Here is an 18,397-nt window from a genome sequence, read left to right on the forward strand (position 1 = left end):
ACGAAATTTTATAATTTTCAAATATTTACAGTGATTTATTCACCACTTTACGAGTTCATTTGGAACCAACATAATGACCAGCTCCTAGTTGGCGTGTTAGCTCGGTTGGTAAGATACTGATTAGCAATACCCTTGAAAGCAATGATCATAAAAATTTGCATCTTTACTATCTTTGAATATGAAAGCGATCTTAGTAATAAACACTTGCATTGAATGTTTTTTTCAGGCCTTATTTTTACTACTGATTAAGTAGTGTTTATTACTGCGAAGATCACTTCCATATAGATTTTAAACGTTCATCACTCCTTTGAGAACCTCTAATACTCTAAATGCGGCAAAGCTAAGACTCAAAGACACTTTTAATAGTAAGTCTTACACAGACCTTGCCTCCTGAGAGGTACTATCTTTATCTCCACTGCTTGATGAAAACTTTAAAAGTTAAAGCCTTTATAGCTGTTAGTTCTCATATGTTCAGAAGTACTCCTTACAGCTCAATTCCAGATAGGTATATTCCATATTTACCAGAGGAATTTCTACCTGTCTGGAAAATTCGAAAAAAGCGAAAAGCCGGTATTTCCCCTCCAACAGACCAAGTACCTGTATAAAATGGAGGAGGAGCGACGAACTGTGGATCCTTCCCGTTGTGAATAGTTTTAAGTTCTTTCCAGTTCTTTCCATCATGAGATCCTTCTAGTTGCCAATCGGTAAGTGCTGATTCTCCATGCCTTTTGCCTTGTCTCAAAGAGTAGTGTGTGATTATGAGTCGATAGTTTATGCCCAGATCAATGGACCACCATGAATTTTCTCTTTCCGCTGTTCCACTAATGGCGCCTTTCTTATGGTTCAATATGTCACTTGCTTCTCCCGGGCCATCAGAAGATCTAGAAGCACGCAGCTTTGCGGAAGCATCTTTCTTTAGGAAGCATATGACACCAGGACAACTGCCGGAAAATTCATTTCCAGTCGGAAAGAAAACACCTGCTAAGAGTAAAAATAAAAAAAATAAAAAAAACACTTAAAATAACGACGTAGCCTCTTTGCTCATCATCTAGCATCTAACAACTATCTGTTATTACGTTCATCAGGTTATCAGTCTAACATTTCGTTTCCTTATTCATCTATTCAATTGATCATTTGCTCATGAACCGTCACAACCAATCGCCTATTGTGACAGTTAACCAAGAAATTATAATCCATCGCAGTAAACGCATAATTATGTCACGAGAGCAAAAGAACTTAGTTTCTCTTGGTCCCTTCTTAGTGACTATTCTTCTACTTACAACTTGCAAGTTTTTTTTCTCTAAAAAAAACTTGTAAGGGAGTATTACCTCATAATAAACTGATCAACTAGACGCTTCAACACCCCCCCCCCTTTCCCTGCAACCCACGGGTATTTCACCGTCATCCCTGCCTGGGTGTGAGGACTTTGAAACTGGAGATGTCAAGTCTTTCTGGCGGAATGCAAGTGTTTTATCTTAAAATATGGAGGTGTTTTAAGGTAATGAGTTCACTTTCGCCAGCGAACGGTTCAGAAGAGAAGGTTTACAAGGTCCAGGTTTTAAAGCTTGGTCAATATGTAGAAAGTCACGGTCGCTGATTTAATTTTGCCTTTTACAAAAAAATGTGACCATCAAATTCGGCGTTTGAGAAGGACATTTGAACCTAATTTTGGCCGCGGGGGGCCGAAATTTGAACAAATCAATCTTCAAAAGTTTAAATCACCGGGGGGTTGCCCGGGAGGGGGGGATGTTGAACCTTGGAATTGATCGACGTATAAATCGTAAGGAAGTGCAGTCTCTTATTGATTAAAAGTCGAACTACTGTCCCGTTCATTTACCATCAAAAATGTCATGTTTAATGGTAAATGAATGTTATTTTATGGTATTAGGGTTAACACATGGACAAACAACCTTAAAATGAAACAAATTAACAGCGGATATCACAGCACCTTTATCTTTCATTATGTGTACTTACGACTTCGGTATTTGCTGCTCTTTTTAAGCTCCTCTTGTAGCCTCTTGCATTCTGACTCAGAGCTTTTCACTTTTTTGTTGAGCTCCTCTATTTGACTCGACAGGTCACCATTTTGAGTCTTTAGCTGATCCAGCTCCTTTGGATCTATTTGAACTTGTAACTTCAATTTTAGTTCCTCCTTATCGGCTTTTAGCTCTCCAATCTGTTTCTTCATCATTTCCTTTTCTTCCACAAGATCTCTTTTCTTCTTCTTAATCTTTTCATTTATTCTTTCCAACTCTTCTATGTGATTTAGTTGTATTCTATTCGTTCTCTCTAAGTCAGCGATTTTAGTGTTGTTTTCTCTGATTATCTCATACTTTGTTTTTGTGTCCTTCCTTTTCTGTTCGTCGTCTGCGCGCATGTCCTCGACTTGGCAGATTTTGTTTTTTAATGTGTCTCTTTCTGCTTTTAAATCCTTGAGTTCCTTCTCCAAATTAGGACATCGCAAACATCTATCCACTTCTAAATGAACAATCTTCAGATTAGAATAATTCAATTGATATTAACATAACGTCAATGACAATTTATGTACTAACTTTTAGTGAAGTGGCGATCAGACAACAGCCTTAAGCTTGGATGAAAGAAAAATGCCAAACCAGAATTACAATAAGAGACTATCAAACAAATGCTGTAAAAGGTTAAAATTTTGAAAAACAAAGAAAGATGAAACATTTGACATTCTCAGTCCCTAACGGTAGTAACTTTTCTAAACTAACTGATAAGTGTGTACACACTTGGTATACTTTCCTTACGAATGTCGTGCTTCGTATTTTATAAAACGAACAAAGAAACAAATATTGTTACTACAATATCACTAATCGTCCAATTTCAGTTGACTCGGCTTTGAAAGAGCACTAAAGTGGCGCAGTATGAATACTTACCGTCATACCGTTGTTGTACTTTCACTCCTCTACGTCTTTGGCTCGCCTGATCTTTCTTCATTGTGTCTCTCTGATCTGCAGATGTACACGGTAATAAGGTGGCTCTTCAAGCCGTTAACATTACCTTAAATTATTGTGAGGAAACTCTGTCTATGTGGAGTTATTACTACAAATTATAAAAAAAATGCTAGACTAGTCTTTAAAATACTATAAAAATCTGTATAGTGGGAAAGTTCATACGGTGCAGCCTGATATTTTGGAACACTTCCTTGGTCATGCTAGAATTAAAAAAGTATCTGAGGAAGATGGACTAAGTTGTGAAGGAGGACTAAGTTGTGAAGGACTTATAACTATTGAAGAAAGTGTTAAAGCACTGGATACTTTTGAAAAAGGAAAGATTCCTGGGAATGACGGTTTGCCTTCTGAGTTTCATAAAACTTTTTGGAGTTCTGTAGGTGAGCTCATGTTTAATACTGTTAACTTCTCTTTTGACTCTGGAGAAATGTCAAGTTCACAAAAAGAGGCAATTATCACATTCATTGATAAAAAAATGTAACGATCGAATGTATTTAGAAAATTGGACACCGATTTCTTCAGTCCATGCTGACTCCAAGCTTGCTTCTAAGGTCAGCCAACAGAATCAGAAAGGTTCTTCCTCGAATAATGCACCACAATTAATCCGGTTTTATCGAGGGTAGATTCATTGGAGAGGTGGCTCGCTTCATTCTCGACATTATCGATCACACTAAATCGTCTACGCTATCTGGTATTCAACTATTTATAGATTTTGAAAAAATATTTGATTCTATTGAATGGGATTTTCTTCATTCACTAGAGGTTTTCAATTTTGGTCCCACCCTGATAAGATGGATTAAAACTTTCTATAAGAATGTCTCGAGCCGTATCATAAACAATGAATGATTTTCCGAGCCCTTCAAGCTGGAAAGAGGTGTAAGGCAGGGACAACCTCTGTAACCCTATTTATTTGTTGCAACTGCAATTTTGGCGAACATATCTTCTGTATAAATTTTCATCCAAATATTGAACAGCTCTGAAAAATGCTCTAGTTTGAAAATGAATATCTCAAAAACTAAAGCGATGTGGGGTAAGTAAGAACTCAGTACACTGGAGTAAAAACGTTAGGAATTCACTTCTCGTGTGAACAAGGGCAAATCATAAAACACAACTTTCATGAAAGATTAAGTGAAATCCAAAAGACGATCAACCTATGGGGTTTGAGGGGTTTATCCTTGTTTGGCAAAGTGACCATCATAAAAACGTTTCTTACATTAAAGATGTTATATGTTTCTACAATATTGGAAACTCCGGAAGAAATTATCAAACAGATGGAGAGGATGATAGATAACTTTTTGTGTAAAAGACCAGATAAAGTGACAAGACCCTCCGTTATTAACTCGCTTCAGAACGGTGGCTTAAATCTTACGAATCTAAAACCCAAATTAAAGCCCTAAGGTTGTCCTGAGTTCCACGGGTTCTTGATGAGCGCGTTGGTCCATGGATTTTATTTGAAAAAGTATGGAGGAAATCTGCTCTTAAAATGTAATTGTGATGTAAGGATCTTAATTTAAATTTAAACGGCTTTTATCGGCAGTTACTTATCTGGTGGGCGGTTTTAGAAATGCTTTTTCTGATATCAATTATGCTTATTATGTAATTTGGAATAATAAAGGCACGAGAATCGATATCGATTTATCTATTTATTTTTCTTTCTATTTCTTTTTTTTTTTTTCCTTTTTTTTTTGATACCGCACGGAGAGAATTTGTAGTTGGCTCATTCAAAGTCAGCACTCCCTTTTTTTTTTTGTTAACGAACTTAAGCTCCGAAATGTAACTGAATTATCTGCATTGTGTCTGTGTTGCGGTGTAGTCTACCTCTAATAAATTGTGACAGCCTCACCTAGTGTAAGTAAATATTGTTTAGTATGTAGAGTAAGCTAATTATTGATTTCAAATTCGTAATGCAAGTTGGGTAAGCATCACATCATTAGTAGTGTAAGCTAGGTGTTAATGAAAAGCTCTTGTCAAAGCCAAAATTGTGATGAAAGGAATACTTGGTTAGAACAGAGTTTGTACATTGGTAAATTGACAGGCCGAGGGCAGGAAATTAATTGAATAGCTTCATGAATTAAATGTGCGTCAAACGTATTTTAACACAACTTCACCAAATTTTGAATAAAGAGGGTAAGTTTCTATAGAAACTGTGGTGCTGCGTCGGTGAGAGAGCATAGCAGGTAATTTCGCCAGAGCGATTGACGAAGGGCTAACGTTCGAAACGTCAACCTTTTAACTCTTTACGGTGGCCAATTTACGTTTTCAACTCAGTTGTTAACACTAAATTACCTGCTTCACCAACTTTTGCATGCTATTCGTACTTAGCAGGATGGATATACCTGCTCCTTCGAGTCCGAAACGAGCTTAAGGTTCGAGCCCTGGCCGCGTCAACTTTTTGTTGTCTTTTGTTCCGTTTTCTTTTCTTTTTCCATTTTTTTCCTTCCAATTTATATTCTTCTTCAAAGGATATGTAAGAAGTGTTCAGAGTAAAACGCACATGTGACAACGTTCGACGATTGAAACGTTCAAATCGATGACAAACGCACAGATGAGACCCTGAGCAATCGTAGAACTAAACCCGACAAAATCAAAAACAAATCCGAAGAAACCCGATCAGATTCGTTCAATGATGGCCTATGTCGGAGCTGAACCAGAACGAGTCACAAGAGCCGTTATGAATGCTCGCGTTACTCCGCCATTTTGGAATCCGCGAAGGGCTTGAGAGTGGTTTAAGGACTTGCCTTGATATAAATTATATCAAGAAGTAATTTTACCGCTCATACTGAAGCTATATTTAACCAGTTGAAAATTATTAATATATACAATATATATCGATTCCGATTAGAAAGATTATATTTTTTTTCAAGATAGGCCGTCTTCCCAATGCTCTTAAATTATTATTTTCATTTTCGAGTAGCAATCATCGCTACAACACCAGACAATGCAATGCCTTTTACATACCCCTTGCTGAGCAAATATTAGACAGTTTGCGTTATGTTTCACAGGACCTAAAGTTTTCAATTCTCTGATTATAGAAGTCCAAAATGTTGGCACACTTTCCCCGTCTAAGTCTAAACTATGATCGTTTCTCCTAAGCTGATTTCCTTCTTCCCTTGATGTTTTCTTACTTTTCTCAAGCTGTTTAAGTATCTGTTTGTTTGTGTGCCTGCCGGTATTGTTGTTTTATGCGTGTGGGTTCTTTCCTTTTTATCCCAAAATATATTGTATCAAAATCATGCCATATAACTAATTGCTTACTTATATAAAATACGGGAAGCCTGTAGCAAAACCAAAGGTAAACAATAAACAAGCAATAATGCGACAAAACAAGAGTTGACGGTCGAGAAAACGAGGAAAAGTGATAATGTGGTGGTGCAAGAGTCAGTGGTCGGGCATTATCGCGCTCCTGGCTGTAAGAATTTCCCGTAAAGGAATTTGGTAACAACTTTTCATGAAAAATATTTAATTTGGCCCGTGGATGAAAATCAAGTTGAATTTGTAATTAACACTTGGCGACAAGTTGACTTAATAGATCTTTGATATATTTTAAAGGATAGTTTGCATCCATATCAGTGCATTTCTGTGGTTCAGCGCACAATTTTTTGTGCAGTGTCAATTTTAAACGGTAGACATACAGTTATATTAGAAGTAAAATCTAGGACATTATATCCTTTCTAGAATATTATGGGTTGTAAATATTATTTAGTGAGCTGTACTTTACCAACATTATCATCAACTTTGTCTTGCAATTTGGTCTGAAATCATCCGCGTAATTTCACAATTAAACGAGTGCGCAGCACAAATTCTTTTGAATCACAAGCATGATTTCAGACCAAGATTGCATGATACGAAGTGTATTATATCACATATCTGTATGTTCTTGAGGTTTGGCAGAGCTGGATGAGATCGTGTTACTAAAGGTAGAATTTTCATGTGTGCGTATACTGTCTCTCCTGCAGAAAATAACTGCAGAGATAAGTTCCTCAAAACCTTATTCTAGGTATTCTCTACTCATAAAGCATACCTGAAACTCTGTACGTTTTTAGTAAACGTTGAGCGTGACAAATTTGGTTCAAGGAGGCGTAACGTTTCTCCTTTCGTGGATCCCGTATTTACGCTTTTAAGTGTATGACATGAAAAATAATTCGTGTATTAGAGGGTCGCTGTTTCTTTGTAATGCGTTTGCATGTCAAAGGTCGATTCCCCGCTAAATAACTCGCGAATTTGATGTTATTCACACAGCCATCGGCTGTGCGTGTAACTGCTGCCAAATGAATAGATTCTTAGGCAAGGCTGCAGTTTCGATTTTTTTTTTTTAATCTCTTCAGTTGCCTCCTAACAACGAATTTGTCACGGAGGAATAACAGGAGTCGCACAGGCCCGCTAACCCTTTTTAAATTTCGAAGGAACGGCAACAGAAAGTGAATCCCCATTGCACTCCATGTTTATTCACGCTATCTTGCTGCCACCACAGATGTTTACTGGACCGCGACACGATGCAAATGACTTGCTTTTCGTTTAACGACCATGATGTAACGCAATCAGAGTGCGCACACCGCCTGATTTGATAACAGGCTGATTTGATAAGGTATAGTAAACAAAATTCAACAGCAAAAAGCAGCGCTCGCCTGAGCTTCGCCCACTGGTCGCAGTATCTCTGTTACGTGTACATTTGCTGTGCACTAATCTTCTGTTCATTGACATTCATCCGGGTCACGAAGTATGAACGGAAGGAAATTAATAGCAGAACACACAGTCGTATTATTTAAGTTGCCGTTGAATGCCATTGCTGGCGTATTTCCGTAGAACTTAATACTAGTTTGGAGAATAGAATCGTGCATCAAGAACCGACTTTTGTGAACATGAATTAGATAGAGTGTTTGGGGTCCTCTCCGATCTCGAACATGTAAACTTTCTTGGATGAAGTCTCTACTTCCCTGTCTTGGGACACGGATGTTTTAAACGGATGATAAGGTTATTATCTCTTCAAGCTGAGAATAAACGACAGAATGTTACCCAAGAGACTCTAAGGCTCTTATTAGCCTTGTTATAACATGTCTCATAACTTTTTCTCCTGCGGTGCCTGAGGTTGTCCAAACGTCAGTGACTTTTACGCATATGTTATCGACAACAGTCCTTTTCGAGACTACTCTCCCTCGGACGATCAGACAACACGATCGAAAGTCACTCCTAGGTTCAAACTATATACTGACTATTCTTAAGGTAAGGGTTACCGTTGAAATTGATCCTGACTGATTGCGCACCACAAAAGTTACTTTTCTAGAACATTTACGGCACCGCTCTTCGAGATAATTAAACTCATATGATGCCCTTACCGCAGAATGCTGTTGTAGCGAGTCAGGAGTCGAGAGGAGGGAACTTAAGGACCTATTGTAAACTTTGGCAGATTTTGGTATATTTAGAGAGATAACTTGCATCTGAGTTAAAGCATTTTTGCGATTCTCGAGATTTACGATCTATGTAATGGGGTGGACGCTGACATCAATCGAATCTAAAAACGCCGCGTCGGAGAAATGTTTTATATTGACGGAACCTCCGAGCGTCTATCGAATCTCAATTCGTTTATTAACTTGAAAGCTCGTAAAAGCCGAAATACAGCCAATCAAAATAAGCCATTACCATACAATTTACAGTAATCGAAATGTCCTAAACTCGAACACGCGAGGCGTGTATACAGACAAATCAAAACGACACAAATATCTTAAGCGAAACAAAACTACCTTTGATTATATACGTTTCGGTATATAAACACAAAAATAAACAATATGACATACCTCTTTCCCCGTTCTATTACTCTAATATTTCGTCAATCCTCTGATCTATCTCCTCTTCTGACTATACTTGCAACTGATACGTGTCTCGTGCCCGAATGAAACATGACGCCGACAATTCGAAAGCATGTCACAAAAACAGAAGGGTATTGAAAGTCACGCAAATAACTAAAAATAGCCTTCATTACTACCTTCCCGTCATTATAAGTTCGTATCCTAGAGAAGACTTGCCTACGTGACTGGTCAGTTAAAAGATGCAGACAATTTGCTTCATTTTTTCATGAAAAATGTTCAGTATTACTCGAAAACATTCCCTCTCAAGTGTGTAATTACACTGACACTACAGTCCTTTAACTCATCCATCAAACACTGACAAGTGTGTTCAAGTTCTTACTGTCGTTTATTCAACCTCTAGAGAAAAATAAGCAATTATTGGATGAGGCTGAGCCTGACATCATGAATTATCGATGCCGAGGTCTGAGTTATCTGCCGAAGCCTTCGGCTCCGGCAGATAACACAGACACGAGGTTTAATAATTCAAAATATCATGGGGAAGCCGAATTTGATAATTGTTTTGTTATACAATTTTTAAACAACCTGCGAAAGGAGTCATTACTCCTTCGGCTTCGGCTGATAACCCCTACCTCGACCTTGATTATTCTGGATATCACAAAAATTTCATCCAATAATTGTTTATTGACTGAATGTTCTCGACCAATCAGAGTCTTAATAGTAAGTCTTCTGTATAATAACAAGAATTAACATGTGATCAACAGTAAGAAGACACTTAAGAATGACGAAGTTGTGCGATCGAGTCTCATCTGTGAGTCATAGTTTGATTTGATTCTGCCGAGTTATATAGTAATGGCAAGAGACAGGAGCCCATCACTTGGAGCCTTCAACTGCTCCGTATTTTTGTCACGGCGTTTTCACAGACAAGTCTATTTTTAGTTTGAATTTACCGCGAACTAGGATTCCCCACGAGAGCACATCGACCAATCAAGATTAGCGCCTGGTTAATTTCTAACTTTACTCGTTAATATATCAAAAGAAAAACAGCTGAGGGATGCAAGGCTTCTTGCGATAGTTCGAGTGCAGATTCGTGTGAACAAAGGCGTCCCAAGTTCACGTCTCGATAAATTGCAGACGAATTATTCATGAAAGCGTCACATGTTGTGTGACTCGATGTTGACTTAGGGGAGGAACCGTTGAGAATTTGAACATGTTACGAGGAATAGCATGGGGAACGAAATATGGTCGATTTACAACGATAAATATTTCGAAATATGAACATTTTACACGTTAAATCAATAGAATTTACTCACATGTTTTGTGTCCGTTGTGTTTTCCGGCGTTCTCTGCCGTTTTAAGCTTGCTTTGCCGTCACCGTTATTCCTGTTATACAATGGTCGAAATCGAAATGCGCAGCGTTGACTTCGTCTTATAACAGGAATAACGGTGAGCTTGGGACGCTTGTGGTGTGAATATTTTGAAAATACCTCGGGAAGCAGCAGTTCCGAGGAAAGTTCTAATGAAGATAAACCTGACTCTTGACTGTTCAATGATCAAAACGACAATAGGCACCGTGAATAGGCCTTTTTACAGTTCCCGGCGCCATCTTGGAATAGTAACCGCGCAAACATCATGTCAAGGCTAACGTTGAGTCGCATTTCGTATCTGGTGTGTTTAACAGAGAATCTACACCCATCTTTGCTTTTTCTCCGGTTTTGTCCTGCTTTTTTTCGCCATACTTTTCGATAATGAACAGCAATAATACCCACCAAGATACTCCTCCGTCGATTTCGAAGAAAAGAGGGAAACAGTGTGCCGTTTACGGCTGTCACAACAGCTGCTACAATGACAAGGGGCTCTTCGCCGGTTACCATTTTTTCAGTTTTCCAACCGACCCCAAGACCAGAAATCGCTGGTGTAACCTTATAAAGCGGCAACATGGAAAGGATGACTTCAATGTAACTGCTGCGACTGTTGTTTGCAGTGAACATTTTAGACAAGAAGATATTATTAGAAAATTGACCCGCAGGTACTTAAAGAAAGGTATGTAACATGCAAAAACAGATATAAAAAAGTCATATATAGTAAATATTTCATTACAGCTGCATTATCAGCTAAGTTTTTGTTCCTTTGTACATTAAGCTTTAAAATTGTAACACTGTATAGCTTTTGACTGAAGGTTGGCTTTTCACATCGAAGGAAATATAGTTACCCCAATACAATATTTCAATACCATTGGATTACTGTTGTGCATCATTAATTGTACCAAATTCCCTAGTGCCATATAGATGTACTGAGATCAAAAACATTTAAACTGACATTACAGTTAAGTGTTTTTCATAACTGTATCGAAATGACCATTAACACCACAACATGTTCATTTATTATGGTCATGTAATTATTTTGATTTTTATTGCATTTTGTTTTAAGGTGCTGAGCCATCTCAGTTTTCATGGAGCGTGCCAAAAAAGTCTCGAAAAGCTCCTCCAAGGCAAACCCAGACTAAAGTACTTTTAGCTCAGGAAATGGATGTTGCAGACTCCTCGGAAGTCACTGAAGACGCAATAATCATATCAGTGCCACCTGAAATAGTTTCCACCGCAGTCAGCAGCAGTCAATGTTCAAATTCATTAACTAATGATCTGGATCGAGCTGAAACCTCTAAAGGCAATGTTGTTGAACAACTACAGAGGCATATTACATTACTGGAACTAAAGTTAGCTGATCGTGAAGAAAAGTTGGTAGAGATGGAAAAAGAAAATGAGATTTTGCTAGGGCGCCAATTTTCCTTAGACAAAATAAAGGATGATAATTCAGCAATCCTATTTTACACTGGGTTTCCTTGCTATGAAGCACTGATAAGTTTTTTCAAGTATCTTGAGCCAAAATTGGGGAAAATGCAGTACTGGAAAGGAGAACACTCAGTGAGAGAGAGCCAGCCTTATCAAGAGGATGAAAATAGAAATAAGCCTGGACCTTCCAGGAAATTAACATTTCTTGATGAATTTCTTTTAGTATTGATGCGACTGAAGGCTGGATTATTCGTGCAGGACCTTGCAGACAGGTTTGGTGTTAGTACAAGCCTTGTGTCCAGAATATGTATAACCTGGATCAATTTGTTGTACTTGGAACTCAAAGACCTTTGCACTTCACAAAAATATAACCGAGATTTGACAAGATCGAAGCCTAATTCGAAAGAGTAGCATTATCTTGCGATCTAGAAAAACACTCTTCATTTTGTTGCATCCGCTCCTGTTCAATCCTGCGTCGCAAAATTTCCTTTACCGACTGTGTGGATGAAGATTCTTGAGATGAAGACAACTCGCACACAGCTTGCTCACGCAAGGTCTTGTTTCTGCGCTCTCCATCATCGCTGACATTTCGCCTCTTCATCGTCTTGAATTTGGACTCTTTTCATGGAATTTTCTTTAGAGGGGCCAGAATCAGAAGACGGATGACCTTTGATACACACGAAAATTTAAAAACAAAAAATAAAAATACAACGATGATCCGCACTCCTGCGAATTTTCTTCGTAAATGTGAAAAATTTGCAAAGGATAGTGGGATATATAGGGAAAGGAAGGATTGGAATACTGGAATACAGCAAAAGAAAGACGGAATTTGCGTAGTTTTGATATGAAAACGTCCCCGCATAGGGTCGCCGTTTTTTTTCGTCGCGTTTTATAGATCGTATTACCCAAGTGAGCTCGAGTAGCCTATTTCCCGCGAAAGGATAGCCTAAAAATAAACCGTTCTGTAAAAAGGCCGTGACATAGGCCCAGTATGGAAGTTTTGGCCAGCAAGTGCTCAGTATTTTTTTAACGAAAATTATGGCCGCTATCTTTGATTGTAACAGCACCAGAAGGCCGGGAAGAGAAAGAAATCTCTACTAAGGGGGCGGTTGACGGTCAAAAATAAGGAGAGGAGTGGGGTGGGGGAGTGAAGATTACTTATCTTTTGCCCATTCCCCGCTCCCTACCCCCACCGTCCACTCTAACTCCAAATCAAACATGGCCGGTCGGATAAACGATCGTGAACTTATAACGTTAGCTCGCCCTAATAAGACGCCTGCACTGCAGGATAAATTATCGTTAATGGTGACGACTTCTATGCGTCTGTCCTCCAAAAGATCATAAGTAAGAACCTGTCAAAATCCCTGTATGACTTACTTTATCATAAAAATTCTATTCCTATCGTGAAAAATGATGAAGAGTGTGTGCGTGTGTGTTTAAATTCCCCACCTCCACCCACGCAAGGTTCCAATTTCCCCAAGTAAAGATGAGTAAAAGGGTTAATAGTTGAATAATGAGCTTGAGATGTCTTGTGGGAAACTATGATGACTGCGAGGTGTGAATCACCTGTCACGTTTGGAAATCAAGAGCGAATAATCTAATCGTTTTATATTAAATCTATCAGTCGTCCAAATTAAACAAAACAGGCTGACACTTTTATTTCATTTTGTTTCCAAACGCACACTGATAAGTTACCCACTACTTAACGCGGAATAGAGAGCGAATAGCGTGGCCAATCAGATTGTTGCGTTTTGATAAAACCTGAGCTGCATAACCCCACTTAGTTGCTAATGTTCGACAGTTACAATGTTTGGCGATTTCAGACTTTATGAGCACCTTTTTCTCTCAATAGTTACTTTTGTACCCGGTCCTCAGGAGTTATCCTTCCTCAGCACTCGAATTAGAGAAAAAATGCTTCAGTCTTCAATTTTGTTTAGCACATTGTCAAAAGTCTTACTTTTAATTAACCTTCTGAGTCGATTTCGGTGTTCTACTCCCTCATCGTTTTTTGCGTGCGTCAATTAACAGATGAACACAAAACGCTTCACTCAAACAAGAGATCTTTTATTTCCCCACTTTAAGTCTATCCACTGAAAGCTCGTCAGAAATACTAATGCGGATCTTTTTTAAAAATGGACTGACAATCCACATAACACTTAAGAAAACTACACCATTTATCACAATTATTAACAGTTTGATAATTCTTCCCTTCAACCCGGGTATGAAAAATTCAATAACCTATTAATTTCTTATGTGAATGAATTATTTGTGACAAAACCCGTAGGCAAAGACACTTACACTCTATCGCTGAGGCTCACGTGTAAGATGATTGTTTACAGGTCTTACTTATACTCTTGACCACTGTGATAAGGTGCCTTCAGTATAAAGCAGCTGTCTCATGTGCTCAGAAGTACTCCGAACAGCTCAATTCCAGATAGGTATATTCCATATTTACCAGAAGAATTTCCACCTGTCTGTAAAATTCGAAAAAAACGAAAAGCCGCTATTCCCTTTTCGACAGACCAGGTACCTGTATAAAATGGAGGAGGAGCGGCGAACTGTGGATCCTCCTCGTTGTAAATAGTTTTAATTTTTTCCCAGTTCTCTCCATCATGAGATCCCTCTAGTTGCCAATCGGTAAGTGCTGATTCTCCATCTCTTTTGCCTTGTCTCAAAGAGTAGTGTGTAATTACGAGTCGATGGCTTAAGCCCAGATCAATGGACCACCACGAATTTGGTCTTTCCGCTGTTCCACTGATGGCGCTTTTCTCGTGGTTTAATATGTCACTTGCCTCTCCCGGGCCATCAGAAGATCTAGATGCATGCAGTTTTGCAGAAGCATCTCTCTTTAGGAAGCATATGACACCAGAACAGTTGCCGGTAAATTCATTTCCAGTTGGTAAGAAAATGTCTGAGAGTAAAAAAAAATAAATAAATAAACAAATAAAATAACGACGTAGCTTCTTCCCTCATCATCTGGCATCTAACAACTATCTGTAATTTCGTTCATCAGGTTATCAATCCATCATTTCGTTTCCTTATTCATCGATTCAATTGATCATTTGTTCATCTATTTAATTTTGGAGATAATAAAATGATTAAGAGACAGCGCGCACTCTGATCCGTCACAAACTATCGCCTACTGTGACAATTAACCAAGAAATTATAATCTATAGCAGTAAACCCGTAACTATGTCACGAAAGTAATGGAACGTAGTTTCTCTTGGTCACTTCTAGGTCACTATTCTTCTACTTACACCTTTCAAACTTTTTTTTTTCGTTTCTCTCAAAAAAATTGCAAGGGAGTATTACCTCATAATAAACTGGTCAACTCGACGCTTCAACACCTACCCCTCGGTAACTCACAGGGATTCGACCGTCATCCCTGCCCGGTGAGAGGAATTTGAACCAGGAGATGTCAAGTCTTTCTGGTAGAATACAAGCGTTTTATCTTTAAATATGGAGGTGTTTTAAGATAATGAGTTCACCTTCACCAGCCAATGGCTAAGAAGAAAAGGTTTACAAGGTCCAGGTTTTAAAGCTTGGTCAATATGCGGAAAGTCACGGTAGCTGATTTAATTTTGCCTTCGGCGTTTGGGAAGAACATCAGTTTGAACACAATTTTGGCCCCGGGGGACCGAAATTTGAATAAACCAATCCTCCAAAGCCTGTTTAAATCACCGGAGGGTTGCAGGGGGAGGGGGAAAAGGGATGTTGAAGCTTCGAATAAATCGACGGATAAATCGTGAGGAATTGAAGTTCGGTCTATTATTGATAAAAAGTCGAACTACTGTCCTGTTCATTTACCATCAAACTTGTCATGTTTAATGATAAATGAATGTTATTTTATGGTGTTAAGGTTAACACATGGCCAAACAACCTTAAAATGAAACAAATAAGCAGCGGATATCACGGCACATTTATCTTTGTTAATACATACTTACAATTTTTGTACTTCTTAAGCTCCTCTTGTAGCCTCTTGCATTCTGACTCAGAGCTTTTCAGTTTTTTGTTGAGCTCCTCCATTTGACTCGACAGGACATCATTTTGAGTCTTTAGCTGATTCAGCTCCTCTAGATCTGTTTGAACTTGTAACTTCAATCTTAGTTCCTTCTTCTGGGCTTGTTTCTCTATTTGAACTTGTAGCTTCAATTTTAGTTCTTCATTCTTGGCCTTTAGCTCTCCGATCTGTTTTTCTAGTTTTTTCTTTTCTTCCACAAGATCTCTTTTCTTCGTCTTAATATTTTCCTTTGTTTTTTTCAAATCTTCTATTTCCTCTAGTTGTATTTTATTCGTTCTCTCTAAGTCAGCGATTTTAGTGTTCTTTTCTCTGATCATCCCATCCTTCCTTTTCGTGTCCATCCTGTTCTTTACTTTTTCTTTTTCGTCTTCTACGCGCATTTCCTCGAGTTGGCTGATTTTGTTTATAAATGTGTCTCTTTCTGTTTTTAAATCGTTGATTTCCTTCCACAAATTAGGACATCGCAAACATCTATGCATTTCTAAATAAACAACCTTCAGATTAGAATACTTCAATTCATATTAACATTACGTCAGTGAGAGCTTATGTAGTGATCGGACAACAGCCTTGGATGAAGGAAAAATGCAAACCAGAATTACAACAAAAGAGAATCAAACGGATACATTGAACAAGATGAGTACTATAAAAGGTTAAAAATCTGGAAAAACAAAGAAAGATGAAACATTTGACATTCCCAGTCCCTAACGATAGTTACGTTTTCTAAATTGATGGATAAGTTTGTACACAGTTGGCATACTTTCCTAACGAATGTCGTGCTTCATATTTTAAAAAATGAACTAAGAAAAAAATGTTGTTACTACAATATCACTTGGTGATTCATTAATCGTTCAATTCAGTTGACTTAAATTCAGTTGAACAAGCCGAGTTGTGTTTTCCTCCTTCAATCTTTTTTCCTCTTAATTCCATGTCTTCGTATCTACTTCCTGCTTAAGCTCTACCTGGATGATTTTGGTTTTTAATGTTTCTTTCTCTGTTTTCATATCACTTAGTTTCTTTTCCAACGCGAACATATTCAGCTTTCTGTATATAGACAATCTCCAAGTTATCATCTTTAAAATTACTCAGCTTAAATCATTATGATACCAATGAGGACCTGGCTGCAATAACCTGGAGTATTCTAATTTCTCCGAAAACCCAACCAAAAAAAAATCCTTGCCGAATCAAACAGATGGTATAAGGCTATTAGCAATATAAATGCGCTAATTTTCAGCCCAACTTTAACCAAAATATAAAAAAAAAATGCAGCCTAACTTCCTTAGATTACAGAGAAGACAACTAAAAGAACGTTAATAATGAAAATCCTGACAGACTGTAAAACAAATGACTGATTTGAACAAAAAAAACATTTACTATCATTAGAAATATCAAAATTTTTGACAAGAACTAGACATCATGTCACATTTTGTATGCCCAATCTCAAAGTGGTGATTATGAGGTTTCTTAACCGAGTTTTTAATATCTTAATTTAATATGATTTATACTAACAGTGGATAGCGTTGAAGGCGTGCTTTGATTGGCTCCTCAGACTCCGAATATCCATTGCTATTCACCTCCGAGGAACTTGCGCGGAATTTGCGCATCGTTTGTTGGAATAAATGGATTAAAACATCGTTTGTCCTATATGATTTCACGTAGTATATAGTAAAGAAATTTATTCACTTCGGTGCAGATGGCTAACTGTGGATCTATACCTCGCCGCCTCGCAGTTCAGTAAACATCAATCACCAGCCACCACTTTGGTATATAGTTGTTACATATCCCTATACAGTGCCAGCGCCTTAACTTTTCGAGTTGAGTGTGGGAGGAGGGGGAGGGTGTGGGAGGAGGGGGAAGTGGGACTGGAGACATAACCGTTAGCATAAGGGTCAGGGGCATGCTCTGATGCACATTTTTAATTATTTCCAAGTGCCGTTAGATTCTTTTGAAGATAACAAACGGTTTTAATTAAAAACTTTTAGTAGCGTTTCTACCCTTTGGAAACTGATCCGTTTAAACTCAATATCAATATATCCAGAATAAAATATATGCTACACACCACCATTATCATTATCTACAATTGTGATTATTTACCCTATGAATAACAAATGCATTGATTTTGCTTGCACTACAACCAACCAAAATAAGTAAAAAATGCATTACGCTAAATGGCAATTAAGGGCCCATTAATTAATAAAAAGAGACCGCGTATATGGCTGCTATCAACTATCTGTCAGCATGTGACTCACAAATTTCTTGTTTTCTTAGTGGTTCGACCACCGTAAAAAACTAGTCAAAGTACGGACATTTGTGACTCCTTATAACTGTAAGTTAAAAAAGTGTACTTTGCCAATGCAAATGCAGCTTTCCTCCATTACGCACACTTATGTTTTGCCAATTTCAAATTCGACTACTTTTTTTAATATGGCTAAAGGCCCCCAAGCCTCTACCCCATCAAGGTGCCTGCTCTATGAAGGACTTGCTACTGTTTCAAGGAGAAAGACGCATCCTCTTACAGGTATAAAACCAAGTCATTCATTCATCATCCAATTTCAGTTTATCCCTTTAAAAGACCTTACAAGGGTACTAATGTGACGTAGTTCTCACAATTTTATGCAGTATCAACTTACCATCCTTATCCTTTGTTGCAGCCTTCATGTACTTTTCCAGTTTTCTCTGTGAATTCTCACTTTGAGCCCTAGCGCAGCTAAACCTTTTCTTCATAAATCTCGTTCCTAGGTACAAATAGGCAAATTATTTGTAGATGTACACGGTAGTAAGGTTGCTGATTCTTAAAGCCGTTAACATTGCCCT

At 38.0% G+C, this 18,397-nt stretch overlaps 4 protein-coding genes across 5 annotated transcripts in view; 1 reads left to right on the forward strand and 3 right to left on the reverse strand.

Moving 5' to 3' along the window:
* The window catches only part of LOC113679408 (uncharacterized), a 49,348-nt gene that overhangs the window by 4,386 nt on the left and 26,565 nt on the right, over positions 1 to 18,397 (reverse strand). The window lies entirely within an intron of this gene.
* Positions 217 to 3,082, reverse strand: LOC149040339 (uncharacterized). 2 transcript variants are annotated; one of them, XM_089182174.1, is made up of 3 exons: positions 2,898 to 3,082; positions 1,975 to 2,478; positions 217 to 978 (listed from the first exon to the last, which is right to left on the reverse strand). In XM_089182174.1, exons 1-3 carry the CDS (start codon positions 2,956 to 2,958, stop codon positions 485 to 487), a joined length of 1,059 nt encoding a protein of 352 aa, XP_089038300.1. In that variant the 5' UTR covers positions 2,959 to 3,082; the 3' UTR covers positions 217 to 484. The 2 variants fall into 2 exon arrangements, with proteins under 2 accessions (XP_089038300.1, XP_089038299.1); XM_089182173.1 differs by having other exon boundaries at positions 217 to 981; positions 2,898 to 3,078.
* LOC113677882 (uncharacterized) lies at positions 10,522 to 12,008 on the forward strand. Its single transcript, XM_089183092.1, has 2 exons — positions 10,522 to 10,816; positions 11,204 to 12,008. The coding sequence occupies exons 1-2, from the start codon at positions 10,522 to 10,524 to the stop codon at positions 11,974 to 11,976; spliced, it is 1,068 nt and encodes a 355-aa protein (XP_089039218.1). The 3' UTR covers positions 11,977 to 12,008.
* On the reverse strand, positions 13,962 to 18,317 carry LOC149040340 (uncharacterized). Its single transcript, XM_089182170.1, has 3 exons — positions 18,214 to 18,317; positions 15,510 to 16,067; positions 13,962 to 14,476 (listed from the first exon to the last, which is right to left on the reverse strand). Exons 1-3 carry the CDS (start codon positions 18,305 to 18,307, stop codon positions 13,962 to 13,964), a joined length of 1,167 nt encoding a protein of 388 aa, XP_089038296.1. The 5' UTR covers positions 18,308 to 18,317.

The sequence above is a fragment of the Pocillopora damicornis genome, chromosome 9, assembly GCF_964200805.1.
Source record: "Pocillopora damicornis chromosome 9, jaPocDami1.2, whole genome shotgun sequence".
In the NCBI taxonomy this organism is placed as follows: Eukaryota; Metazoa; Cnidaria; class Anthozoa; order Scleractinia; family Pocilloporidae; genus Pocillopora; species Pocillopora damicornis.